We start from the raw sequence: 27278 nt of genomic DNA, 5'->3' as shown, positions 1-27278 counted from the left end.
GCCGCAAGATGGCGGCGCCGCGGCCCCGCCCGCGCCCGCCTCGCCCAAGATGGCGGCGGGGCCCCTCCCTCGAGCCGCGCGGACCCTGCACGCGGCAGGCCCAGGCGCGCGCCGCCTCGCGTGGTCGCAGGCGTGACGTAACGGGAGGATTGGCGCCTGCGCGGTGCGGGCGGCCGGGGCGGGCGGCGATGGCGGCGGCGCGGTCCCGCGCAGGTATCGCGGGCGCAGCGCGAGGGGCCGGGGGCGCGCGGGCTCCGGCTGCCCTGGAGCGGGGCCGGGCGGGGTGGGGGGCGCGGGCCCGTGTTGCTGACCGGGGGCGGGAGGAGGAGGAGGAGGAGGAGGTGGAGGAAGGGGAGGGAAGGCCCCGCTTCCCGCCCGCCAGGCCCGGCGCCGCCGCCGCCTCCCTTTGCCTTTCTGCCGTGCGGCGCTTTCCGCCCGGCGGCGGGGCCTGGGCACGCGGCCGCGAACGGAGGCTGCCGAGGGGGTGAAGGAGCCTTCACGGATCCCGGTGGCGAGCGCGGGCCGAGGGACGGAGGGAGGGCAGGAGGGAGGCGGCGGAGCTGGTGCGCGGCCCGGCCGTGCTCGCGTGGCTCTCCCGGGGTTCCCGTGGCTCCCGTGCCCTTGTGCGCGGAGACGGAAACAGCCGTGGGTGAACGCGTGCGGTGTTCTGCCGCCAGCGCTTCCCCGCGGCGGCCGAGCACAGCCGTGGAAAACAAATAATAAATGTGAATTCTTGGTTCCGCAGAGTCACCTTTCCCTTAGTGTTCCTGGAAATGGGAATACGTTTTTGCGTTTTGAATCGCGTTAGTCCCGTTGTTAAGGGGAGATGGAGGTTGTGCCTTAGGAAAACAAGTTGCCTTACAACTTTCTGTGTTTCCCCTACGCGACGCATGTTGCCCACCAGGCTTTAGGGATGTAAAACTAATATTTCAAGACTCTTTTTTTTTTTCTTCTTTTTCTGTTTTTTGGTGTGGTTTTGGGTTTGTTTTTTTGGTTGGTTTTTTTTTTTTTTTGGTTGGTTGGTTGAGGGTTTTTTGTTTGGCTGGGGCTTGTTGGGTTTTTTTTGATCCAGAATTAAAATAGCCTGATGCTATGTGTTTCAAAGATTGCAGCTGCGCTTTATTTTACTAGATTACAGTTACAGAAGATAGACACCCAGGAGATTCTACCTTTCTGCCATGGCTCAGTTTGGAGGACAGAAAAATCCCCCTTGGGCTACTCAGTTTACAGCCACTGCGGTGTCTCAGCCAGGTCAGTTTACACATCACTCAGTGTTTGAACCCTGACATCTAGTAGATTTGGAGATTCCATACTTGGGTATGCACTCCAGAGTGGCACGATGCTAACTAACTTATCTAAAGTCTATTTAAGAGGTTTAAATCGGGAATTTTTTCCCATATTAGAGGCTTTAAAATCATTGCTTAATACTGTCTTTTGGTTTTGTTTGTTATTTTGTTTTCTTAAGGGGTATGAGTAAAATCCCAGGTGAATTTGTATTGATTGTTTCAGTCAATAAATAATATATCAAGTTATTCATATCCAAAGATGTGTAAATCAAGTTACCTCATATTAAATTATGTGGTTCTAGATTAAATAATATCAGCACTAGTAAGGTATTACAGATTTTTTAAGTGCTGTCTGAGTTTCATTTCCTGGGCAGCCTGAATCAATGTTTACAAATTTTTTTGCCTTTATTAATAGATTAGACATATTTCACATAGCAGAAAGCTCTCTGAAACTTGTTACTTGGGTGAGAAGGGGGGTATTTATTTTTTAATGCTAAATTAGAACTTAATGATCCCTATAACCAGAGGTTTTGCCCTAATAATGGTAGAGAGTTTCCTTTGATTTAGCTAAAAAGTGTTGTGAATTGCAGGCCACTGTTTAAAAACCTAGCTGGCTTCATTTTCATGTTTCATGTTGGTTTACAGCACAAAAGGTTTGAGGCAAGAATGTGAAGCTTGATGCATGATGAATTTTGGTGCTTCCATTTCCAGTTCTGAAGTGCCTTTTGCTCGTCTTGACTACAAATAGTTTGTGAATTAAATGTTGTAGTTACGTTGTGCAGTGTGAAGAGGCTTCAGCAAAGCTGTGATACTTGGAGGGTTCAGGATGTGTGTGGTTTCTGCAGTGGCTCTGATTTGATATGAAGTTCAATGTCACACCTCCTTTGTCAGTGGCTTTGTGTCTGGGAGCCAAGCAAAGGTTGGGAATGCTTGACATTCTTTGGAGGTGCATGTCTGGGGTGAGAATCTTTCTCCTCTCCTGACTCAGTTTTCTTTCCCAAATCCTCTTATCTCCAGTTTTTCCCATGGGCACTGATCCAATCACTCTGTGTATCCTCAGAGACTGACCACCCACCATGTGCTTCACAGTACTCTGTCCCAGTGTGCCTTTTGCTTTTCCTCCATGCCCATTCTGCTCCGTTCCCTAGCTAAACTCTTGCTGTCCCTAACCAGCTGCCCACAGGCAGTTTTTCACTGTTTCTCTGAATAGCTCACACTTCCCTTATCCAAATGGCACTATCTCCTGTAAGAAGTTCCCTAATAGCTGGAAAGGGTTGGGAGTGTGGGAGAGACAAACTTTGCTTTTGGTTCTCATGTTGGGCTAGGGGAAATGTTGGAGCAATCAAAGAATGGGATGATTTGGGCTGGACTCCTTGATATGTTGACTGATGTGACAGCTAATCCATCAAAAATAGTAGTGGAAGGTGGAGGACAAGATCCATGTCCTGTTTCAGAGGGAAAGCTGCACAAAACCTGCCAAGGGGAGGAGCTGGCGGTAGTCTTTAGAGCTTGGTGAGGTAGGACCAGGAGGGAGCCCTGGAGGAGGGGTGGATGGAGCATACATCAACTTCTTATCCATTTTCTTGTGCTCATGACTCTGCCCTGGGCCAGCCTACTTCTGAGCCTCCTTAAATTAAATGAAGTGCAAATGTAACTGGGATAGGACTGGTCAACATCAGTTGCTGTGAGAGATTTTTCACCTTCTCAATGAGGTCAGTATCTCCAGGGATTTATAGCTGTTCATCTGACCCGGCAGCACCTGACTCAAATATGAGAGTCATTAAAGATGTAACATTTGGTTGCACTTCTGCCTTCTTCCTGTGCTAGCTCATGTTCATAGTGTCTTCACGTGTTAGTGTCCTTTCCTATTCCTGCTGCAACACACAGTCACCATGTCTGCATCCTCTTTGTTCCCTGTGTGCACTGTTGAATCCAGTCCCTGGGGTTCTTCTGCCCAGCTGCTGTTTTAGTGCATAGTTGTTCCCCTGCTTTTTTAATTGGCTATTTTGATTTATAATACAGAGCACAGGAAGCATCTTTTGGAAGGTAAACAGTGCTCTTTGGCACTGCTGGGAGCTGAATAACAGTGTTTCTGGTTGAATTTGCCCCTTTTAATGTGAAGTTGCGACCTTCCAGAGAAGATGTTTTCCAAAGGAAGAGATGCTGTCAGTGCTCAGGTGCTCTGACCAGCCTGAACTGCTGCTCACCTGTGTTGCACCCAAGAAATTGTACATATTGGCTTACCCTTGTGAATCTCAGTGTTAGTAAATTTCTCTCGTTTAAAGAAAGTGCTTTCAGAGGGTTGGCCAAAGCTGTTACATATATTTATGCATGCTAGCTGTTTTTATCCAAATGCCAGGTTCCTTCGCCAAAGCTTTGAGGTGCTTGGCTGTGAGGGAAAGAGACCTTGATTCTTGTAACACAAGCAACCTGATACATAGTTTTTTTCAAGCTGTCAGAAGCAGTGAGTGATGGTGTTATAAACCCAATTTGATAATTGCAAAGAGGGTAATATCAGGATTGGGGGTTTGAGTTTTTCATTGTTTTGGTATGGGGATTTTTTGGTGGATTTTTTTTAATTGCTGATGTGGATGCTGTCTTGGCCATCCCTGGTGAAGAAGTAACTGAGTTAAAGCTCTTAATTATTAAGGTGTGACACACTAGTTGTAGACTGACATGCTGTGTAATGAAGGGTTTTGTGATCCCTTTGGGAGGGCTTACTAATTACTCTCTCTCTGTGCCTGTGGTATTGGAAGAGAGATGGGCAATTCCAGGTGCCAGCAAAGATCGATGTGTGAAGACAAACTCCTACATGTAACACAGTGAATTTTTGTCTACTCATCATCTCATGATTTTATGCATCACAAGACTAAAACCAGAATAAAGCCCCCGCCATGCTGGTTGAGCATTGTTAAAGCATGAATAAAATCATGCCTACTACATAAAATTACTTTTAACTTGCATAGTGATGTGCAAACTCCTGAAACGCCTGCAAGGGAGAATTCCCTCCTCCTCTCTAGCTCTTCATTTTTGGCACATCTTTGGTTTGTGTTGCAGTGCTTGCCCTGTACTGTTTTCAGTGTTATGATGAAAAGCCTGGTTTTATAGAGCTGTAGTGCTGGGGAAGTCCTGGCTCTGTTGTGTTCTGCCTGATTGGTGGTGTTGTCTTTGCTGTATCAAGAGTTAATTGCATTGGAGTGAAGAATGGTGCAGCTGATAAGAGCTAAAGTGCCTGGAGCTCAGTGTCTCGTTATTGCTGGTTGCCCCTGTGAGGTGACTAAAGCAATGTGTAAGAACAGGGTGAGCATGTGGTAAATCTCAAGCCACTAAGGAATAGTAGTTGGTGCACAGTTTGCTGGCTTGCTGTAAACAGATGTCCCATGACAAATACGCTGAGCCTGGTTTCTAGTGTGTGCTTGTTAAAAGGAGTATTTTTGGAGTAGGTTATGTGGTGTTTGTATTGCAAGTGTGTTAAGCTTAAAGAAACTTGAAAACCCAAGGACCCAATCTCGCAATTTCTGGCAACTGTGAGAAGTCTCCCAAGCCCTGCACAGGGTACTCCTTACTGCAATTGTAATAAACCTATGTCACTTACCAAGAAGACGTATGTAGCTATGTATGTAGAAGATCTTTAGGGTTTAGAAGTAGAAGGAGGGACTACTAAATGCTGTCTTTGTGTTTGTTGCAACAGAAGTGTCTGTTACCTAACCCAGGGCTGCAGCCTAGGACCGCAGTTTCTGTCTGAGCCCTTTCAGCTGGCCGTGCCATGCAGTATTTGGTGCCAGTGGGAGTTGTTTGCCCTGCATTTGAAGGAAGGCATCTCCATCACTGTACTTACTGAGATCATTATAAATCCTAAGAAGCTATTGTTTGCCACTGCAGATGCTTGGTGCCAGTAATAATAATATGGCAGTCAGATGTCAATTCCAGACTCAGTCTGTGATTCATTCTCTGTCTGTTGTTTTTCTGTGTGATTTTTTCCTTTTTTCCTCTTTAGTTTGTTTTTTTTTTTTTTAACTAGTAATGCAAACTCAGTTGCCTAATTAATTGGAGCCTGTTTGACCAAGATGAGTACACAGATGAAAGTCCTGGAATACTTCGGGGCAAATCAGTGGGAACAAGATACAGCTTTGAAAAACTTGTTACTACAGGTGTTATCCTTTGAGGGGATCTTGGCAGTCTTTTTGTCTTTGCCCTTTCTTAGTAAGTTGATCTGCAGTGTTGTAGATGATAGATACCCAGTTGATATTAAATGCTCAAAAAGTGACAGTAGAGATGGAAAAAAAAAAAAATCTTGTGTTTCCGTAGTTGACAAAATGGGATAAGGGTCTTAGGAGGGGCTGGGAATTGCTTGAGGTAATTCTGGGTTATGCTGAAAGGGAAATTGCCGTAGTGAAACTGAAGAGCTGAATAATCCCAAATCTGGTTTTGGGAGTAAGTTTTGTGGATACCCTTTGTACAGAAAGTAGGAGAAAACTTGTGAAATTTGCTTTTGATAATACTTCCCAACTTCATCCCCCCCGTGTTGGAACAATGTTAGGATAGAACTTCAGAGTGAATGACAATAGCTGGCATAATGGCACAGATTCAAAGGTAAAAGGATAGAGCAAATTTCTGCACTAATGGGAATTTCTGCTCGGCATGTGGAAGTGAGAAAGATGAATGCATTGGTTATTTGCCTTGAGTGAGCCAGGAACGTATTGCAGCCAGGAAAAGTGAAAGTTGTCCCAGGATGCAGCAGCAAAGCTTTTGAATTATATTTAAATGTCTGTTTAAGGTGTGTTATGTGAGACATTGGTGAGGATGCAGTTGAGGGTCTTTCTGGATGGTTCAAACTGCACATTCAAACTGAAATGATCAAGTAGGAGGCAAGAGGATCAAGACAGTGGAAGGTCTGTCAGGAGAGAAGCCTCAAATTTTGTTTGCTGGCTTCTAAAGAAATGCAAATGTTGGGATTTTCCAGAGGGAAAAAGTTAATTAAATGCTGTACACTACAGAATGCTTAATTTCACTTTTAGAATACTATTACTTTCTGAAATGCTTATGTGACAATACTTGATACAGATCATGGTGATAGCAATTATTTTCACTGCTTTTTGTATATTTCTTTCCTGTTTCCTTCCAAAACTGTAAGATGATCAATGCCATCAACAAAGATTGTGCTCTGCTGTAAAGGGCAGTGTGGTAGGAAGGATTACATTATTCAGGACCTGTTGAGTTAGGTACAGCATTATGGTAGTGATCACCAACTACAAGCAGTATTTTTCTGCATTCCTGGATCAGGAATGAAAGCTTCATTTTGCATCAATAAGAATAGCGTGGAGCACAAACTGCAGGAATACTGTAAATCTGCTCTTCCTTCCATTGTGCGTCTTTGATGTCTTTGGAAGAGAGAAGAACCGTGTTCAGCTTGAATGTTGCTCAGTTCTGAAGATGGCTGGCTGACCCATTTTTGCTGGCAGTATGTTTCCCTGCTGAGTTTCTCTCTGGTTTTATTTAAACATGTGGACTAGACTGATAACTTAATGAAGTGATGCTTGATCATGCAGCTGCTGATAACTTTTTAAAAAGTCCTGCCAAAGAGGGAGCAGGTTTCCAGATAATTTTGCTGGTTTTTGCTGAGATTTGCATTTTGCAAGGCTCTTTGTCGCCTGAAAGATCCATCTGTAAGTCTTGAGCATACCTCGTTCAGAAGCATAGCCTATGCATAGCTGCTCCTCATGATTTGCTTATGTTCTGTGGTGAATTAGAAGCTGGTATGACAATAAAATAAACTAATCCCTCTAGGCAGTTTGAGTCTGGGCAGCACAAACCCTTCCTATCAAGAGCTGAAGAGAGCTTGAGTCCCCTTACACATGGGGACTGATTCAACTCTGTTGAAGGCTGTTCCTTCTCCACCAGCCCCCACTTCTACAACATCCAACTCACAGGGACAGAGACAGCACAGAGTGAAGCAAAAACTTGAGTGATTTCAGAGGACTCATTCCACAGGCCTCTGTTTCATAGGTGCTGTTACAGCAAAGATTTCTCTTGCCCTCAGATAGAATGAAATGTATTAATTTACAGAGTAGAGCAGCACTCTTCATTTGGCTCATCCAGAACCTGAAATACCCTCAAGAAAGTATATGGGGGGGTGTGTGTTGGGGGTGGGTGTGGGTGGGGATGACAACTACAGAGCTATAAAATCAAGAGCAGCTCAAGAGAACAAAATTTAGTGGTCTCTGTGCCCCTGCTGTGGTTTACTATTGGTAGATGAATTTAAAAGAGAAGCAAATGGGATGTGATCCTTTTTCTCGAATTCTGGAACTTGATTCATCTCCTAGGTGAGCTTGACTCAGGCGTAAAGCTTTGCACAGTGCACCCTGTGTAAGCTAGGGTGTCTGAGGTGCTGGGAGTGCTCACTGGCCATGTTCCCTTCACAGCTGCCCTGGGCGTGCAGCAGCCCTCGCTGCTCGGAGCCTCCCCGACCATCTACACGCAGCAGACGGCGCTGGCAGCCGCCGGCCTGACCACACAGACCCCCACCAACTACCAGCTGACACAGACCGCGGCGCTCCAGCAGCAGGCGGCAGCCGCGGCCGCGGCCCTGCAGCAGGTAAAGCAAACACAGCGGCCAGCGCTCCCTGAACTTCGTAAAGCTAAAGGATCCAGCAGAAAACGAGAATGGAAAATGGTGAACATTGAATGTGAACCTGTCTTATCAACGGTGGGATTTGGGGTTTATAGCTAGCAGTAGTTGAATTAATCTGCGAAGGTGGGAATTTTGGCTATAGAGGTGCTGATTTTTAGCTGTGGAAAGCCCTTTGGGAGAATGAGTTTTGCTGCATCTGAACTGAGAATCTCAAGCATCTCCCATCACTATATATAGCCTTTATAGCATTTTGCATGATTTCGTAATGTGTCCTAAATACTGTCTGAGTGTCAGGCTTAACAAAAATTTTTGACTTCAGCTAGAAAGAGAACATCAGGGTCCACTCTAAAGGCTTAGAATATTTTTTACAAAAATAAAGTATGTTGATACTATTAGTTATTTTTTTATTAAAATTGTTAAATGTTAATTGTTTTTATCTAGAACTTGCTAAGCAGATAACTTTTATTTGATATTATTGTCATAATAATTCTCCTGTTTATGAGATATTTTGCTTTTATCTGTTTCAGCAATATTCACAACCTCAACAGACTCTCTATAGTGTACAGCAACAGGTTTGTCTGATTCTTACTGTGTACATCACAAATAACTTTAAAAACAATGTCAATTGTGTATCTTGTAGGATTTGTCTCCGAAATCATCCTCATATGGGAAGTTGTTAAAGAAACTTAAGTAATATTTTGTGTAGTGAAAGAGAGCTTGAAGTTCATAAACTTGGAAAAATGTATGAATGCAGAATGGAAGCCTGCCTACCTTAATGCAAAAAAATATTTTTAAAAATACATACTATTCCATGTGTAAAGGATTCCTGCTGAACTTTGCTCCAAACAGGGCCGTGTATTTTAACTGCTGGAAAGATGCTGTCCAAAAAAAGTTCCCTTTTGGGTTTTTATTATGGTCTTCAAATTTAACAGGGTTTTAAAAAAAGAATAAAAGTACAAGGGAATTACATGCCTAAGCTGCTTCAGCTGCCAAAATTTTTTTGGTATTGCTATTAACTTTCAGTTCAAAAAAATTTAGTATTTCTCCTTTCTGAATAAACCTGGGTTATACAATCTTAAAATTAGCCCCACACGCACAGTTTTACAGATGTGCAAACTGCTGAAATGACCAAACCCTAAAGGACTATTAACTGACTCAGATTAAGCAAAAACTCTTGATTGTAAAGAGGAGGTAAAATTGTACAATTTCCTTAAGCATATAAAATTAATTTATAACTTTATTTATTTTAAGTTGCAGCAACCTCAGCAGACCCTTTTAACTCAGGTTAGTTTGGTTTTATTGTTTGGTCTTCATCCCCAAACACAGATAATGCAAGAGTGCAAATTTGTGACATCTTGGGTATTTTAATCTGTAAAATGAACTAATATGAACCGACATTTTATTGGTACAAATTTATTTTATCCAGATGTTAAAATATGCATAGCCTTGGTTTCAAAAGTTAATAGCAACCACTTTTCCTTAATCTTGAAGAGAATATGTGTGTTGATTATATTTTAATTTTTTTTTGTTTGAACTTCAAGTGTCCGGTTGTTTTGCAGTAAATAACAAATAGGGAAAATCTTTCTCTTCTTTGTGAAGGAATTTAACTTTCTGTATTAACAGATTGTGTATAAAGAGTTTCAGAAGGAGTCTTGCTGAGCTTGATGGGTTTAAAACATGTAGCCATTTAACACACTGAAAATTGCTCTAGTTCCATTTTCACTTGAACTTTTAAACAGGCTTTAGAAAGGTAAAAATGTTTGACTTGATTTCATTATCTTGCTGTGTTCTGCTTTTTTAAGAAGGCAAGTACATGAACTGTTGAGTTAGGGAAGGATTTGTGTTGGCCTCAGCCTTTACTGACTTCTAACACTACAGGTGGGATATAAATGCAGAATGACCTCTTAAGTGTGTATTCCTAGCAAAGTTGGGAATTCATCTCCGCTTCAGGCCCACTGTATGGGTTACCTGTAGACAATAATGCAGTCTCCATGCTTTTTGTCTGGACAAGGTGCGTTTTTGGGGGAAGCTGACTCTTGTAAAAAAGAAGGATAAACAAAGCCAGTCTTCATTCAAAGTAAGAAAAAAGTCATCTTCAAAAAAAACCAACAACCCAACAAAAAATACAAAAACCGTCTGAAAATGTCTGTTCCAATTGCTATAGTCATTTTAAACTGCTGTCTCTGTGACTGAAGGACCTGTTCCCTGTCAGTCTGCCAGCTGCTTACAAGATTTAGAGTTGGCTTTGTTTTGCTTGCAGCCGGCAGTCGCGCTCCCAACCAGCCTCAGCCTGTCCACGCCCCAGCCGGCAGCACAGATCACTGTCTCCTACCCGGCTCCCCGCTCCAGCCAGCAGCAAACCCAGCCACAAAAGCAGCGTGTCTTCACTGGAGTGGTGACTAAGCTACATGATACATTTGGCTTTGTGGATGAAGATGTCTTTTTTCAGCTTAGGTAAGCTGTGAACACTGGCCTGCCGATGTACTCTGTGACACTCTCACTAAATCAGAGGTTTAGATGATTGCACGCTAATTCTGTGACTCCACTGATAGGGCCTGCAATAGTATGTTGTTTTCATTCAGCAGTGAAAGACAGAGAGGTTAATACATGCTAGGTCTAAGGTACTTCACATGAATTTTTGAAATTTTTTAACACAAAACCCAAAGCTGAGAGACCCAGAGGTTATTAGCTTCTTGTAATAGGAAATTGCAGAATTTGTGGGTGATCAAAAGCATAAAATTTGCTGTCTGCATGTCTTAACTTGGTATTATTTGGGGAACTTTCGCCTTTGGGCCAAAGACAGGGAATTACTAAGTTCCCATGCTTACCTTGAACTGGAGTAGGTAGCACCAAAGCTGAATTTTGGGGATAGATGCTCTTCCTATAAGCTTTTTTTAATGAACTTTGCCTACTTTCTCCCATCTTTAAATGTAACATGCAAATGTAAACCTAGCTAAAAAAGACTCTCACATACATTTTCTGTAATGTTTGCAGTGCTGTTAAAGGAAAGACACCTCAGGTGGGTGACAGAGTTTTGGTAGAAGCTACTTACAATCCTAATATGCCATTCAAATGGAATGCCCAAAGGATACAGACCCTTCCGAACCAGGTATGTGGGGTTACCCAGTGTCACTGGCAGTGGCTGACTGGTTTAAGCTCGCTCCCGACTCCCCTGTGTTTGCTGCCAGAACCAGAGCCAAGCGCAGCCGCTGCTGAAGACGCCGCCGGCCGTCCTGCAGCCCATTGCTCAGCAGACTGCCTTCGGGGTCCAGGCACAGCCACAGCCACAGTCCCTGTTGCAGGCACAGATCTCAGCAGCTTCCATCACACCTCTGCTTCAGACACAGCCTCAACCCTTACTGCAGCAGCCACAGCAGAAAGGTGCTCCTTCAGTGCATACCTTTTTGGGGGATCCCTCTGGTGCTTAGTGGGTGATGGTTATTTTCTTGTTAATCAGAAGGTTGAAGTAATAGCTGAAATAATATGGAGGGGACTGTATTGAGTTTTCAGATTGAATATGTCTGCCTGCCGTAGCTCAGAAATCACCTGGTTAGTGAAATCCCCATGGACTCCTGTTCATATTAAAATTTTGTAATCTGAAAGCAAATTCAATGTAATTTTTGTTCTTTCACAGACAAGATGGGGAGTTGAAAGTATTAATAGCAGTGCAGTTCTTCAGCATCTTCTGCAGTGTTCTGCAAAATCAGGTTTCGCAGTTGTATTGTTAAAGCTGTTATTTCTTTGCTTACTCGTTTCAGTTAGCCAGGTTGGCATTTGAGAGAGGAAACACTGCCAGATGTGGCAAATCTAAAACAAAGGTTGTGGAGTCTCTTGAACTTCGAGTGGCTGAAGAATCAGTAATAGAATTGATAGGACTGCTCTTACCACAATAACAGCAAGGGTAGAAGAACCTAAGCAGAATTGTTTTGTGTAAATGCTTGCTTACAGTCTAATTAGTCCTAGTTGTTCATTGGTGTTTAGTAACATTTGCTCCACTTAAATCAGTTGGTTAAATGTCTTGAGACAGACAAAGTATGTGCTGAGGGATTGATGTGGTGGTATAATACATTGATTTAGGAATGATTTTTCAGGATGCCAGTTGTTTTTACGTATGAATAGCCTCAAAATGAAGGTTTCAGTTTTCCTTCAGTGAGTAGGGAATATATCTGTCTTAATTTAAGTTTTCCAAAAGGCTTAGCTATTTACTAGGACAGATCCTATGTGCTTAGGTTATATTACTTCCATCCAAAGAAGATGCTTTTAAACCAATTTCATTTAACTACAGTGTCAGTTTGAATCTGTGAAGAAAAGTTTAGGTCTCATGAGTTTCTTTGGGTGGGTGTTAATAATAAATAGATTTGACTGTAGAGTTAGTTTAGAAAATGTACACGAGAGAAACAGCTGTAAAGCAGCAGTGTTTGCCAAGTGTACATAGTTGCTCTCTATTCTGTATTGATCCTGTACATTTTGTACACGTTTCAGGTGGTTTGTTACAGCCTCCAGTCCGTCTGGTTTCACAGCCTCAACCAGCTCGAAGACTAGACCCACCATCCAGATTTTCTGGGAGGAATGACCGAGGTGGAGACCCTATGCCAAACCGAAAAGATGACAGGAGGTATGTAGACCAGGCTATGATCCGAACAGTCCATAAAGATCTGTCCTCACCCAAAACTGAGCTGCTTGCTTCCAGAGTGAGTCAGTGAGACTCACAAGTCGTGTTACCCTTAGGAATTAGTGAAGAGTTCTTATCTACCTGAAATTAATGAGTTGTGTAATCAGTTTCGCTTGTAAAGAGACTGTACTGAAACTTCTCCTCTTTTTTGAGTTGTCTCTGACAGGTCTGGCTTCTGTTGTGCTAGAAATCATGTTATGTTACCAGCCTGCAAAAATATTTGTGTTTTGTATGTGTTCTTTAAGTCGTGAAAGAGAACGAGAGAGACGTAGGTCCCGGGAAAGATCTCCCCAGAGAAAACGCTCCCGAGAGAGGTCGCCCAGACGAGAGAGGGAGAGGTCACCTCGGAGACCCCGGCGTGTTGTTCCTCGTTACACGGTTCAGTTTTCCAAGTTTTCATTGGACTGGTATGTTTATAGTGCCAGATGTTTACCTACAGTTCACTTAATCATGGGCACAGCTCACCGTGAGCCATGTCAGCCCACATGCATGTAATTGGGTGTTGAATGATGATCCTGACTTTAAAGAAAGATCAAATTTGCAATTGCTGAGAACCTTGTACGATAAACTTGTTTGAGGTTCTGTGTTACTTTAGAATGCTATTGCATATAAGCTTTATAACCTTGTTTAATAAATATTCCCTAACACGCAGACACCTGAATTGGAAGAGTCTTTAATAGTTACTTGTTTTTAAACTTCATCCATGACATTGAAATATAGTGTCCTTGAGATTTTCTATACAGTATCAAATATACAGTGGTTGTATTGCCAACTGATCTACCTCTTAATGATGTACTTTGTTAATAGTTCTTTTTTGCTGTATCTTTCAAGTAATGCTGTGTCTTTCAGCCGTAGCTGTGATATGATGGAGCTGAGGAGGCGTTACCAGAACTTGTATATCCCGAGCGATTTCTTTGATGCTCAGTTTACATGGGTGGATGCTTTTCCTATGTCTAGACCATTTCAGCTGGGAAACTACTGTAATTTCTATGTAATGCATAGAGAAGTAGATCCTATAGATAAGAACGCTGCTGTCCTTGATCCACCTGATGCTGATCATCTCTACAGTGCTAAGGTTTGTATGCTTTTTCACTAATACGACTATTCATTAAAATTTTTTTTTATCTGTAGGGTGCAAAATAACGGAACTGAAAATATTCTACAGCCATTTGAGCAAAATACAGCGTTTTAAGCTTTTCAGTAGAAAGCTAGTAGTAGAGTTTAAAGAATCATGACTGAAATAGTTTGGTTTTGTCTTACTAGAGCTGTGCTAAATCTTGTATTTACTGAGGGCTCTTCCATTCTCTGCACCCAGTTGCAGGGATGTGACTATAGGAAATAAAGCCAGCTCCTGCAAGATCTCTGAACGATTTCTTAGGCAATTCATTTTGAATAGTTAATTGAGTCAATTTTATTCCTTCAAGGATACTTTCTGTGCAGTGTGTGTTATTCTGTTTAGTGGTATTTTCTTTCCTTCTTTCCTATTCATCTCAATATTTATTGTTTTGTTTAAAGTAAATTGATATCTATGTTTAACATGTAATACTTCTAACAGAGATTGCCCTACAAATCTCAGATCTATTTTGATGACAGATTTCCAATGGAACAGGTTTTAGGAAAATGTTCTGATGAAGGGGTCTTATACATGATTACAGCCCTTCATGCAGCATATTTTGACATTCAGATAAAGATAGAAAGACTTAACTTACTTGCCTTCTGTGTATAAAAACTGCAAAGCCTTGGCTCAGGTATCAGACATACTGGTTTTTTCAGTCTATTTGTGCAGAGCGAAAGCTGCCTTTTAGGAGGTCGAGCTTCAAAACATAGTCAGCAACTGAGAAGGAGCATCCTGTTTTATCATACACCTTGTTTAGGGTATAGAGCAACCTTGTTAAGTTTGGGTATGTGTGTTTGTAAGTTGTGGTCATTGTTTGCCAGTTATAGTGAGACCTTCACAAGACTGCTCTGACTTGCACCACAGGTGATGTTGATGGCTAGTCCGAGCATGGAAGATCTCTACCACAAGTCATGTGCTCTGGCTGAAGATCCCCAAGAACTTCGTGATGGATTTCAGCATCCTGCTAGACTTGTAAAGGTAAATATGCTTCAATGCCAGACACTTTTGGCAATAAAGGTTGGTTATAGAGCTTTACTGTTTTTGACAATAAGAGAGGAGCTTGTAGGCAGCTGAATGATGACTTCATTTTTTCCTCTGAAGAGACCTAGTTTGTATGTCAATTCTTTTTCCACTTATATTATAGGAGCTTCACATTTACGGCTTTGTTCAACTTAGTGAAACTCAATTTGTTAGCTGTTTTTTACAAGCACTTACTTGGTTTGTAAGGGCTTAGCTGTGAATACACATGAAGCAACAGTTAAGCAGCTGTGTGTTAAGTGAAACTTAGCCATTAAACTGAACAAGCTGTAAGTGCTGTGGGCTTTCAGGACAACAGACTTGTTTTCCAGTTAAATTCTAACTTAGGGCAAACAGGAAGACTTTCATTTATAGGTATGATGCTCTTGTGGTCTCACCTTTCGTAGCTTTTCTTCATCATTTTTAAGCAGGCGCATCTATAAATGTGTATCAGAGTTAAGGCACCATTGAAATGACTGTCTTTTGAGTTAGAAAGCTTTTAATGGCAAAGGAACAAACCTACACCAATAAACAAACCTGATGAAAAAACTTGAAAGCAAGAATGAGTGATGATGTTTAAACCTATTCCATTGCTGAAATAATGTGTGGAAAAAAAATAACTGAACTCTTTCTTGACTGATTCTCATTTTCAGATTTCAAAATAATGTGACGGTTTACTCACGGATTTCAGTGTGTGTGCTGTGAAATATTCTTTGCACTTTGGGGAAATGACTTTTTACCCCCAGCAGGGGAACATTCAGAAGACTCTTTTTGTCTAGTTTTTAGTGGGTATGAAAGGCAAAGATGAAGCTATGGCTATTGGAGGACACTGGTCCCCATCACTGGATGGACCTGATCCAGAAAAGGACCCTTCGGTGCTGATAAAGACGGCTATTCGTTGTTGCAAGGCTCTTACAGGGATTGACTTAAGTGTGTGCACGCAATGGTAAGTACTGCACTGCAAAGCCAAGTACACTGTAGAAGTAAATACTTGTCTGTTACTGGGACTTAAAAAAAAAAAAGGGGAAAAAAAAAAGCTGGAAAACTGGAAAACCCTTTTTTCTTTGTCAGCTGCTCTTGGTAGTTCAGGTAAACTACTCAAAGGATGTTCTGTTTGGTAATAAGCTTGATTGGTGCCAACTGTGCTGAATACTGCATTAAGAACTAATTAAAAATTCTGGATTTATTTTGACATGTTATACTGTAATTTTTTTAATGAACATGTGTTGAAAATATTTTTCATTTTGTGCATAGCTGGAGAGGATCGTCAAGAGAACTTCATTTCATTGTTCTTTTGTTATAAATAAATAGCCGTTTGTTATACAGCCATATTTTCTCTTGATGGGTTTCTGTTCTGTGTTAACACTCACTTTAGTTGTACTAATACCAGGAAAGCCTATTGTATGCTAAATTTGAAGTGCTTCAACAACTTCTATTTGCACATAAAACCTATGTGGGCTAAGCAACAAGTTGTATAAAAAGCATTTTGTTGGCTTTCCTCCTTTTCAGTTGCAATACCTTATTACAAGTGTGCCAAAAGAGAAAATATGGCTTCCATAATTTTTTTCTTTAGATAAACCTCAAGGTCTTGCAGCAAAATTTCTTTACTTGATGTGCTACAAGTGATCTAGGCTCTTTAAAATGTATTGTAGAATTTTTTTTCCAACATGCTTCTTCCCTTGCAACAGGTACCGTTTTGCAGAGATTCGCTACCATCGCCCTGAGGAGACCCACAAGGGGCGTACAGTTCCAGCTCATGTGGAGACAGTGGTTTTATTTTTCCCGGATGTTTGGCATTGCCTTCCCACCCGCTCAGAGTGGGAAACCCTCTCCCGAGGATACAAGCAGCAGCTGGTCGAGAAGCTTCAGGGTGAACGCAAGGAGGCTGATGGAGAACAGGCACTGAACGCTAATCCCTTTTTCTATTTCTGCTTCTCACAGGCACAGGAACACAGGCACAAAATGCACATACCACATACTACACAACATACATACATAGGAGGAACATAACTGGTAACAATGACTGGTAAACCAGCTTTCAGCAGTGTAGTGAATGTTGCTTTTTATTTTTATTTCAGCTAGTTCACTAACTCTAAATGTGTATGCTGATATCACAAATGGAATTAAATTGTGCTTACGATGCGCAGAAAATTTTTTATCGTAGATGTAGTTGCTGGAATCTGGGACCAGTTGTTGAGTGAGATTCAGTTTATGAATAGCTGTCTTTAAACATTTTGCCATTTTCTGAAATTTCTAAATTCTCTCTTGTGGCCAGTTCTAATTGTGATATTTGAAATTGAACAAACACTAGTCTGAAACATCTGAATTTCAGGCCATGTTGCTGATCAACATCTTGGAATAAGGGAAGGTCTGAACAAAGAGTAATTTGGGGGATTTAAAATCTGGGGGAAGATCACCCACTGTGTGGTTACTTGGAGACCAGCAGTGTCTGTGTAACCCCAATATCCTTTGTGGTGTTGCTTATCACCGTTTTGTGTTCCACAGATCTGGCTTGTATTGGCTGAGTGGCACTGTGATCATTTATAAAGTGGTAGAATGTGTGTGTGAACTTGTCTAAATAATAACTTTAGGAGAAGACTATCTGAAACAGTTGTGACCTTGCACAGATCAGCAACAAAATTTAAGAAATAACTGAAATGCTTTCAAGCTTTCTGAATAATAATTTCTAAATTTTATTTGTCAGGATGAAGAGGAAAAGGATGATGGGGAAGCTAAAGAGATCTCTACGCCCACACACTGGTCTAAACTGGATCCAAAAACAATGAAGGTAATAAACACTTCTTAAAATTTGTTTCCGTTGTACATTTTCACCCATAAGACATGACCTGAAATACAGCTGTATGTTCCCTTAACTGAGCAAAAAAACTTCAGTAGTGTTTTGCTGAATTTATAGGTACTAGATGTGATATAACAGTATGCAGGAATAACTCCTTATTGTAGTGAGTACAGCTAATTGAATCTATTCTGAACTTTTGAACTTTGTACAATTAAAGGATAATAATGTATGATACATTAACTGGAAAACGAGAGTTCTGTAATCTGCCAGATTACTACTTACATTAAAAAAGTGGGGTCTAAAATACTTAAATCATACATTTTTGTACAATTACTGCCTTTTAAAACTATGTCAGGAGACATAATAAAAAGTTTCCTCAAAAGGAATAACAGTAATAAACTATTTTAATCTAATAAAATTCTTTCCCTGCATCTGTGAAAAGTTCCTCAGAAGTTTATTGTGGAAAACATCACTTTAAATATAATAAGTTTTTTGTATCAGTAACTATTAGTGTTTTTCAGCACATGTTTAAAAAAATACAGTTGACTTTTCAGTACTCTTAAGTTTTTACCTCGCTTTCTCTACTAATCACATCTTTTGTGATGTCACTGCTTGATACCACTTACAGAGCTTTTATTTACCAGGTAAATGACCTTCGCAAAGAATTAGAAAGTCGAACCCTTAGCTCTAAGGGACTGAAATCTCAGCTGATAGCTCGACTGACAAAGCAGCTGAAAGTAGAGGAACAAAAAGAAGAGCAAAAGGAGCTAGAGAAGTCTGAGAAAGAAGAGGAAGAGGAGGAGGATAGGAAATCTGAAGATGATAAAGAGGTTAGGATTGGGACATACTTGGTTTAAGTGCTAAGTATACATAAAATATATGAAGCATTTGTATAAATTTGTATGAGCATAAAAAGTGAGGCATGTGCCTAGTTGTGCTGGGATCTTGTTCTCGGGTGACTGTACTGGGAACCCTTGCTGTAACTTGAGCTGCTGAATTGGAAAGAAATCTTGGCCAGTTTGAATTTCTTTATATCAGCCAAATCAGCTGAAATGTGCAACCACGCTAAGGATGTCTGAATTAATGTTTGACCTTAAATGTAAGGAAACATAAATCCCAGACTCCTGAGAAAAACCATGCTCAAGATAAGTGAACATAATTTAAGAAGACCTTAACTCATTAAACCTACGTGAAAAACAGTTGCTTAGTTGTGTTGGCCTCTGTGTCTCACAGTCCAGCTTCTTCACATGGCAGATGGTTTGCTTGGGTTTTTCCCTTATTATGAAGCTTTAATTTTTGCTTTTGCATACTTGCTCTATATTGGAGTTTCTCAGTTTTGCAGTTCGTAGTTGTAGTGCTTAGTCTGGTTTGCTATTGCACAAGGATAAACAAGATCTGTGCAGTAAGGCCAAAGCTCAACCACAGAAAAGGGGCAGAAATGTCTGGCTTGTGCTTTAGTTGCTTTTAAACCTGCCTTTTTGTGTGTTACCTGCTAACCTGTATGGGGTGACTGGAAGTTTTAGGTATCTCTCTAAGCCTTGTTGATGGAGGAAAGGCCGTGTGCGTGCTAAGTCTGTCAGCTGCTGCTGCCTTCTCCCAGAGCTTGGATGGGGTTCAGCTAGCTTGGGTTTCTTACCACAGCTTTCTTTAGGATTGGAGGGGAGCTTTGATTGTGCTGGCTTTTTTATGAAGCACAAGCTCTGCCATGACTTTTTTTGTAGTCAGGAGACTTCAGTATTTCTCTCTTGGCAGTCAGTAAGCTGGTGGCATTTTACCTTTTGTAACCTTTTGTTTCATTTGCAATCTATAGAGATTGCATTTCCCATAATCAAGAGTTAAGTAAATTGTCATCTGGTAATTGTTAAAGCTATGTTGGGTATCTTTGGAGAGATGATGTATGAACAGCTTGCTGCACTGTACAGCTGTGCGTTGCTTTCAGCACCTTAGGCTTTCCTTTGCTTTCCTCAGGGCAGTGAGTCCTAGAGACTAAGGCAGAGGCTGAAACTTCAGCTTTTGATTATGCTCCGTGTTGGGTTTTTGCCCCTTTTTAGGAAGAGGAAAGAAAACGCCAAGAGGAACTGGAACGTCAGCGGCGGGAGAGACGCTATATCCTGCCGGATGAACCAGCCATCATCGTGCACCCAAACTGGGCAGCAAAGAGTGGCAAGTTTGACTGCAGCATTATGTCTCTAAGTGTTCTTCTGGATTATAGATTAGAAGATAATAAAGAACATTCCTTTGAGGTAACTCAGCTGTGCAACTTACAGTTTGTAGTTACAAAAATGCTGCTAGCGAGGATTTTCTTGTTATTTTCTAAGTCCGTGAGAGACTTTTCTCTCTCACAGAAGAGGTAGCAGGGAATGTAAACAACCCAGACACCTGCAACCTTGAAAAGTCTTGTTTATGGTATAGTAGAAAAATATTTTGACAATGGATGTTTTAGGATTTTAGCCAATCACCCCCAAGGGGTGGCTGGCCCTTTGTCCAATTAGGCTATGAAGAAAAAAGTCTATAAAAGAGTTTGTAAAATAATTAAATAAATCAATCTTGCTGCACAACTCCTGCCTGCTGGATCTTCTCCTCCTCCTCCTCCCTATGGCTGCGGGACACGGTGCTATACCGTAGGAACCAGGCCTGCGGTAATAACAGTTAGCCATTCTTGATTCTTCTAAATTTTTGTGTGAAAATTTTTTAATTGCCAAGTCTTTGATACATGGTACAATAGCAGTATAGTCATTGCATGGTATCCAGAGGAATACACAGGTTTTCAGATATGGAATGGAGTTTGTAAAGTTGCTTAAGGTTTCCATGTTCAAAGCAGATAATAAGAAATCTGACTCTCCAAAATTCTGATATGGTGAAAGTTGCTAAGATGGCACTCATAGCTATTTTATTGTAATTATATACATTTTTAATACATGGTTTAAAAACTTTTTGTTAATTCTCTTTTCTTTCTTCTTTATGTGCAGGTGTCATTGTTTGCAGAACTCTTCAACGAAATGCTTCAGAGAGATTTTGGTGTCAGAATTTACAAAGCACTGATTTCTCTCCCAGAGAGAGAAGACAAAAAGGACAAAAAAAGCAAAAAAGATGAGAGAAAAGAAAAAAAAGAAGAAAAAGATGATGAAACGGATGACCCAAAACCTAAGAGAAGAAAATCTGGAGATGATAAAGATAAAAAAGAAGAGAGAGATGAAAAGAAGGTCTGCAGTTAGCCCATATGCAGTTCTATCCTGTCTGGATCAATATTAAAGTGTTTCTATTTCAGTTTTACATTATTGCGTTCAAAAACTCAGCTCTTGTAATGTTAGTTAACTAATTTGAGCTTTTGATCTATTTAAATATGCTTCAATTATATTCAGTAATTTAAAAATTTTACAGGTGTATTGGGAGTATTTTAACATTTAGCTGTATCACAGATTTGTATCTGTATCTTGAGTGACTACGCATAAATGTAGGCAAATTTTGTCTGGTAATAAGGTTTTTGCTTTGCTGGTTTTTGATTCTGACTAGATAAATATTTAGGAACTTTTGTTACAGAGGGAAGATAAAAGGAAAGAAGATTCTAAAGATGAAGAAGAAACTGAAGATGACAATAATCAAGAAGAATACGATCCAATGGAAGCAGAAGATGCTGAAGATGAAGATGAAGGTATCTTGAACTATGAATTTTGTGACCTTTCATATTTTTTTTATCATCACTGATTATGTTCTTTCAAGCTGGAGAACACATTGGAACTAGGCAATTTAAAATTGCATTATTAGACTAATAATTCTGACCAGTTCTACGTAAAATGTAAGTACCTTTATGTTAGGCATTGTATGAACTATATAGTTAATATAAACTAGCTGTGGTGCTCTAAGTAAGGCATGCATATAGAAGTGGTTTTATTTTTTTCAGAATGCAGACCACTCGCAACTCCCATTGAAGTCAGTAGGAGATGTGAGTATTCAGCACCTCTGAAAAACCAAGCCACTTTTACGTGCCTAACTTCCTACTCCTCAGTTCTGGAATGTCATCCTGGTTTGGCTAGGACAGAATGTAGTGTGGGTGCTCTTTATCCGATGTTACAAGAAGTTGGTTTTTGTTTGGGTGGAGCTGGGTTAGCCTGAAGAAATAGGGAAAGGGTCTGGAGGACTTTCCAGGCAGTGGCAGCGACTCTTTCCCTCCTCAGAGACTCAGAAAGGTGCAAGACAGCGTGTGTGGTTTTTGAACTGTACTTCGGGGTAGTTGCCTTTCTTCGGAGATAGAGATACAGGTTTGAACTGTGTGGATATTGCAGTCCCAGCATTTTTAGTTGTATTTTTGGCAGAGTACTGCACCAGCTTTAAAAAGCTGGTGCTAATCTGTGGTTTCCAGAACAACTCCCATTTGCTTATGATTTGTGAGAGTGGCCTGGGCTTGTTTGTTCCATACAAGTGCTGCTGCTTCCCATAATCTGTCCTTGTGCCATTCCCAGTCAGGAGTTGCTGAGAAAACCCAAGAAGCCATGGAGGTGCAGGAGAAAGTGATTTGTTCTCAGAAAAGGGTTGGTAAAATTAGCCAAGTGTTGTAATGCATAGTTTTTTCCAAAGTTGTCCTCACAAGGAAGGTGAGCTTAAAGCTGAACTTGGCACATGATTCTCTGACCCAAGACTTGCACGTAAGGTACAGAGCTGCATGCCATAATCCATCCCAGCAGTTGTCATATCCCTTTCTCTCTTTTAATCTAGTTTTACTGTACTGTCTACCTTTAGACAAAAAACCTGCCATTTGTAATTCACATCTAATAAGTGATGTGATCTGTAACTTCTTGGAGAATCTAAGTCATAGGAAGAGTAATCTCTCACTCAACACGAGTATAAACACATGGTTTTACTTACATAGTTTATATGGTTTTTATTGTATGAAATATTTGAGAGTAAATAATACAGAATCTGAATAGGAATAACCATAGCTGAGTGCAGACTCTGCCAAGCCTCATTAGGGAGAATTGTGGTAATTTCCTGTGCACCTCTTGCATAGATGGAGACTGGCAGAACTCATTTTTGCCTAGTTAGCATTTGTTTCAGCTCTTCTGTCCTGTGTATGAAACAAACACAGGGAAAAAAATTATAAATGGCTTATGTTAAAATAAGACTAGAGAAAAAAATAACAGGGCCCACTTCTACACATTTTTTATTATTTTTCAGGGAAGTATATTGCAGATGTTTGGGGGTTTCTGTGGACTTTTCCAGTGGCCACATGTATTCTGGTAATGGTTATATAATTGTTTGCTGTGGGTGTGTTGAATTTTCTTTCTGTTTTGCAGACCGGGATGAAGAGGAAATGAACAAACGGGAGGACAGAAGAGAGGGAAATAAGCATTGCAAAGAGAGGGCATCTAAAGATAAAGTAATTAACACCTTTCTCAACAATTGCATAGACCTTGTTAGAGGTGTCCTAATTACAGCTTAGCTTTATTTTTATTATAAGACCTGTTTTTCACTTTGCAAACAGCTGTTAAATAAATTATTGAGGGCAGAAGGAGGGTTTCCTATTTTATAATTAGATTAATTCTATGACCATTTTTTACATATTAGCATGAACATAAGGAAATTGTGTCTACCAGCTATTACTATCCATTGTACTGAATTTCTTTTAAGTATTGAAAGATTACTTGTCTTATATAGCTTAATTTAGTCTCAAATAATGTGCTCTAAGTAGGTAAATGCTAGTAATATTAATTACTTGACTGAAAGTAACGCTAAAATGAACTGAGAAAAAGCTTCTGTTAAGTGAGAACTTGGGTATTTTTGGAATGGTATTTTAACTCCCTAATGATCCCTTAATCAATTTTCTGTAGGAGAAAGACAAGACCCAGATGGTAACTGTTAACAGGGATCTCCTCATGGCTTTTGTTTATTTCGATCAAAGTCATTGTGGATATCTTCTGGAGAAGGACATGGAGGAGATCTTGTACACTCTTGGACTACACCTGTCACGTGCTCAGGTTTTGTATAGTACTAAAAAACTCTTTCAAAATACTACAGGAATATTTTAAGTGGGAGAAATGTAATTTATCTTCTAAAGGCTTTGCTTACGTATCTGATCACCTATTTTTATGCAGCCACTTCGTATTTACAATGAAATACTAGTTTAATCTTGTGTAAATTGTCTTGGAGGGAAAAAGCTGAAGTTTGCAGCTTATAATATGCCCATACTGTATATGTAGCTTTTGTCTCAAAATTGTATTTATTCTTTTCCTAGTTGTTTACATTTTAAGCCCCAGTATGTTAAAGTTCAAAAAGCTTTGCAGTTTCTTTTAAGTTTTCCAAGTTAAACCATTCTTGTTTAGGTAACAGGATGTCTGGGTGTTAAATAACACCATTATTTCTTCCCGTGGCTGTGTCATAGGTCAAGAAGCTGCTGAATAAAGTAGTGCTTCGAGAATCTTGCTTTTACAGAAGACTAACAGATACTTCTAAAGATGAAGAAAACCAAGAAGAGTCTGAAGAGCTACAGGAAGATATGTTAGGTGGTGTATTTATTTTTGGTTTTGCCTCAGACTTTCAGAGTTGTTTCTATGTGAATGGTAATGAGAGTTCTGAGGTACTTGATTTCTGGCAGAAACTAATTGAGCCAGCTTGGAAAAGTAAATCCTTGGCAATTCAAAATTAACAGGGTTTTTTGTGCTTCCAACACATAATGTTGCAACTCTAGGAGAAATGTTAATATCATGGAACAGGAAAGAGGACAGAGGTTAACGTTCAATATTGATGAACATCATTTCTCATATTAGTTTTGAAGTCAGGAGGATCAGAGTGTAGGTAGTAGAATAGAGCTGAGTTTTGAAGACTAATTTTTGCAGGAAAGAAGCATAGAATGATGTCCTGAAAGAGGATGCTTTTTGGCAGGGGGGAGAATTAGGGTCAGGGGAAGGATGGAAATGTGAGGGATAGACCAGCAAACTTGAATCTGTATTGGTTCTTTTAAGAAGTTTTTGAGGTTGGTCACTAGAGAACGACTTGATGATGATTTCCTGATGCTGCTTAATGCAATGCAGGGAACCGCTTGCTGCTGCCATCGCCCGCTGTAAAGCAGGAGTCCAAAGCCGTCGAGGAGAACGTTGGGCTCATTGTGTACAACGGAGCCATGGTGGATGTTGGGAGCCTTCTACAGAAGCTGGAGAAGAGTGAAAGGGTGCGGGCAGAGATAGAACAAAAGCTCCAGCTACTAGAAGAAAAAACAGGTGGGATGTTACTTTGAAGGCAGTGCTTACAGGCTGCAAGACCTTTTTAAGTAGATAAAATCAATTTGGGTAATATTTGTGATCTAAATTTTACTCAAGTTGAATGCAAGACTTCCAGTGTAATCAGAACTAAATACTATCCAATGGTAATTCAATGCAGTTTTTAATGTTCTTTAAAAATTAGTATTATGGTGTTGCATGTAAATAGAATATTAAGATGCAAAGTACACAGCATTGGAAGTGACTTGATGTTTTCATTTCTTCCCTTCTTAAGACGAGGATGAGAAAACTATACTACAACTGGAGAATTCTAACAAAAGTCTATCTGCGGAGCTAAAAGAAGTTAAAAAGGACCTTGGCCAACTGCAAGAAAATTTGAAGACCTCGGATGATAAAAAATTGCAATTTGAGAGTCAGCTGAATAAGACAATCAAAAATTTAGCTACTGTTATGGATGAAATACAGAGTGTTCTTAAACAGGTTAGAATTGTTTAATTACATTTTTTTATTATTGTAGGCAAACTTCTGTAGACTAAATTACTGGAACAAACACTTCAATATAAAAACAATTTTGAAATGAATTCAGGGCAGCAGTATCTTAACGTATATAGAGAAGAAGCTTAATGTTTGACTGATTATTTAAAGATAGCAAATTAAATGGTTTTTTCTTAACTTACAAAATTGTTCCTGACTTCAGTATTTTTAAAAAGGTATAAATATTAATGTAGATCTCAAACTGTCTGAATGTTTTCCTGTCTTGATCTTGTCCATACCCAGCAGTCCAAATCTGCTCCTCTGTTTGACTGGTAAAGAGTACTTTTTCAAGGCAGAACTCAAATACTTCAGTATGTGGGAGTATCTCAGTAAAATGAGTTTTAAGCAAACCACATAAGCTCCAGAGCATTTCTACCTCTCAGTTTTTCAGGAAGATAACTGGAATTGGTTATAACTAAACTGAGTAGGATACCAGTTCATGTAGTATTTAAAGGTGACAATGAACAGTGTCTGTCTCATGCTGCATTACAGTTCATGTGAGAAATACAACTTTGACAATTCCTTTCATCCTCTCCCTTTTTCCTTTTAAAGGACATTGTGAAAAATGAAGATAAAGATCAGAAATCCAAAGAAAACGGAGCAAACGTATGATAAACTGCTGCTGTTTAGAAGAATGGTGTTACATAATGTAATATAAGTCATGATACCAGAATGTATGGGAAGTGATGCATGTTTGATTTTAGTAGTATAAATATCCTAGTTCCAAAAGATGTATAAAGTTTTATGAATATGAGTGTCTCCTCCTGAAGATTGCTTGTAATTCTTAGCATTCAATTTGAGACACTCCTTGAGTGAAAATAATTTTGCATTGCAAAAAGTTTTAGGATGAACTTTGTTATAGTTTTAACCCTAATAAAGTTCATCAAGGTAATGAACAGTAGCAAGTATTTAATTACCAAATGTTTTTCATTGAAGTCTAGTGAAATCAAAATTTTCATTATTTATAGACTTGCCATTTTTAGGTTTTTGTCTTTATTTCGGTCTACTTAGTCTTTTTAAATTCAAATATAAATCACAAAATAGCATGCTGCTTAATTTTACAAGTAAAGGTGTTTTTTTTTAAAAAGCTTCTTGGAATTTTTTTGTTTTCACTTGTCATAACTTTTTTTCCCTTCCAAATATAACTTTCTTCCCCAAAGCTGCTTGTATTAAAGCCTCGTATTATACAGTAGTTCAGATGAGTTAAGAAAGCAATAGAAACCTACCAAAATACTGGTAGGGTTGTGAGATTTATATGAAAATACATGGGCCTGTTTTAAATGTGTGTCATTTGTGTTCATTAAATTGTTCTTATCTTTGGATTAATATATACACTCCTTTTTAATAACAAATGCAGTGTAATAAGATGTATGGTTGAATACCAGGCCAGTAGATGTCAGAATAATCCCTTATATGGAGAAAAAGCTGCGAGTGTAAACTGCCTTGGATTAAATTTGGACTTACAAAGTGTGTAATTACTGCTAAGACTTCAGTCCACTGAAAAAATGGATCCACAAGTATCTATACTGCAAATTGTAATTAAAAAGGAGCAGGACACAACTTGGTTTGTGGGTAAGATGGCCTTTCTTTGTGTTCACAAATCACTAGAGATCGAAACTCACAAGTTAATGTGACATCCTTGTCAAAGGCAACTTACTCAAAGAATGTGAAATATCAACAGTTGTATTTTGGTACAACTTTCAAGAAAAGGGGTTTGATAGTTGGGACAGAAGTGTTTTCTTACAGAAATGGTTAATTTTAGCAGATGTTTTCTTTTTTAGCCTAGATGTCCTAGGTAACTAAATACCTGTTAGGAAAGTCCAAGTGCCATAATATGTATGAATAACCTACATGGAAACTCATGTAGCTTTAATGAGATACACATTAAAATGCCTGAATTTATGTTCAAAATAGTCTAAGCTGGTGCTTTTATCACTTATCTTTCTTGGCTCTTTTGGAGCTAGACAAGTGAAATATCTTTCATTAAAGTAACATGCATAAGCTTCTCCCTCA

General features: G+C 39.9%; 1 protein-coding gene and 1 non-coding gene across 11 annotated transcripts; both read left to right on the top strand.

Moving 5' to 3' along the window:
• The first annotated feature begins 129 nt into the window (after positions 1-129).
• Positions 130-27278, top strand: CCAR1 (cell division cycle and apoptosis regulator 1). 10 transcript variants are annotated; one of them, XM_069018998.1, is made up of 26 exons: positions 130-213; positions 1132-1251; positions 7709-7881; positions 8445-8489; positions 9175-9201; positions 10178-10371; positions 10912-11026; positions 11106-11298; positions 12400-12532; positions 12835-12996; positions 13439-13664; positions 14571-14684; positions 15503-15669; positions 16412-16622; positions 17428-17511; positions 18165-18350; positions 19572-19763; positions 20490-20723; positions 21061-21172; positions 21422-21463; positions 22812-22894; positions 23346-23492; positions 23897-24017; positions 24546-24731; positions 25006-25211; positions 25818-27278. In XM_069018998.1, the coding sequence occupies exons 2-26, from the start codon at positions 1179-1181 to the stop codon at positions 25875-25877; spliced, it is 3486 nt and encodes a 1161-aa protein (XP_068875099.1). In that variant the 5' UTR covers positions 130-213; positions 1132-1178; the 3' UTR covers positions 25878-27278. The 10 variants fall into 10 exon arrangements, with proteins under 10 accessions (XP_068875099.1, XP_068875098.1, XP_068875094.1 ...); XM_069018997.1 differs by having other exon boundaries at positions 9169-9201; XM_069018993.1 differs by having other exon boundaries at positions 7709-7959.
• LOC138112907 (small nucleolar RNA SNORD98) lies at positions 15288-15351 on the top strand. The gene has a single exon (XR_011151909.1). It is a non-coding gene; the product is annotated as a small nucleolar RNA SNORD98 (small nucleolar RNA).

This window comes from Aphelocoma coerulescens, chromosome 6, assembly GCF_041296385.1.
Source record: "Aphelocoma coerulescens isolate FSJ_1873_10779 chromosome 6, UR_Acoe_1.0, whole genome shotgun sequence".
NCBI lineage: Eukaryota > Metazoa > Chordata > Aves > Passeriformes > Corvidae > Aphelocoma > Aphelocoma coerulescens.
The sequence above is the reverse complement of the archived record's forward strand: the minus strand, read 5'-3'. Positions and strand labels throughout refer to the sequence as shown.

What these genes read in the sequence shown, in the direction of transcription:
- CCAR1 (XM_069018992.1), top strand. Translation starts at nt 1,179, where the DNA reads ATGGCTCAGTTTGGAGGACAGAAAAATCCCCCTTGGGCTACTCAGTTT. An exon ending in GAAAACGAGAATGGAAAATG is followed by an intron (nt 7,960 to 8,444) that starts GTGAACATTGAA and finishes TATCTGTTTCAG; the next exon opens with CAATATTCACAACCTCAACA. An exon ending in GATGTCTTTTTTCAGCTTAG is followed by an intron (nt 10,372 to 10,911) that starts GTAAGCTGTGAA and finishes TAATGTTTGCAG; the next exon opens with TGCTGTTAAAGGAAAGACAC.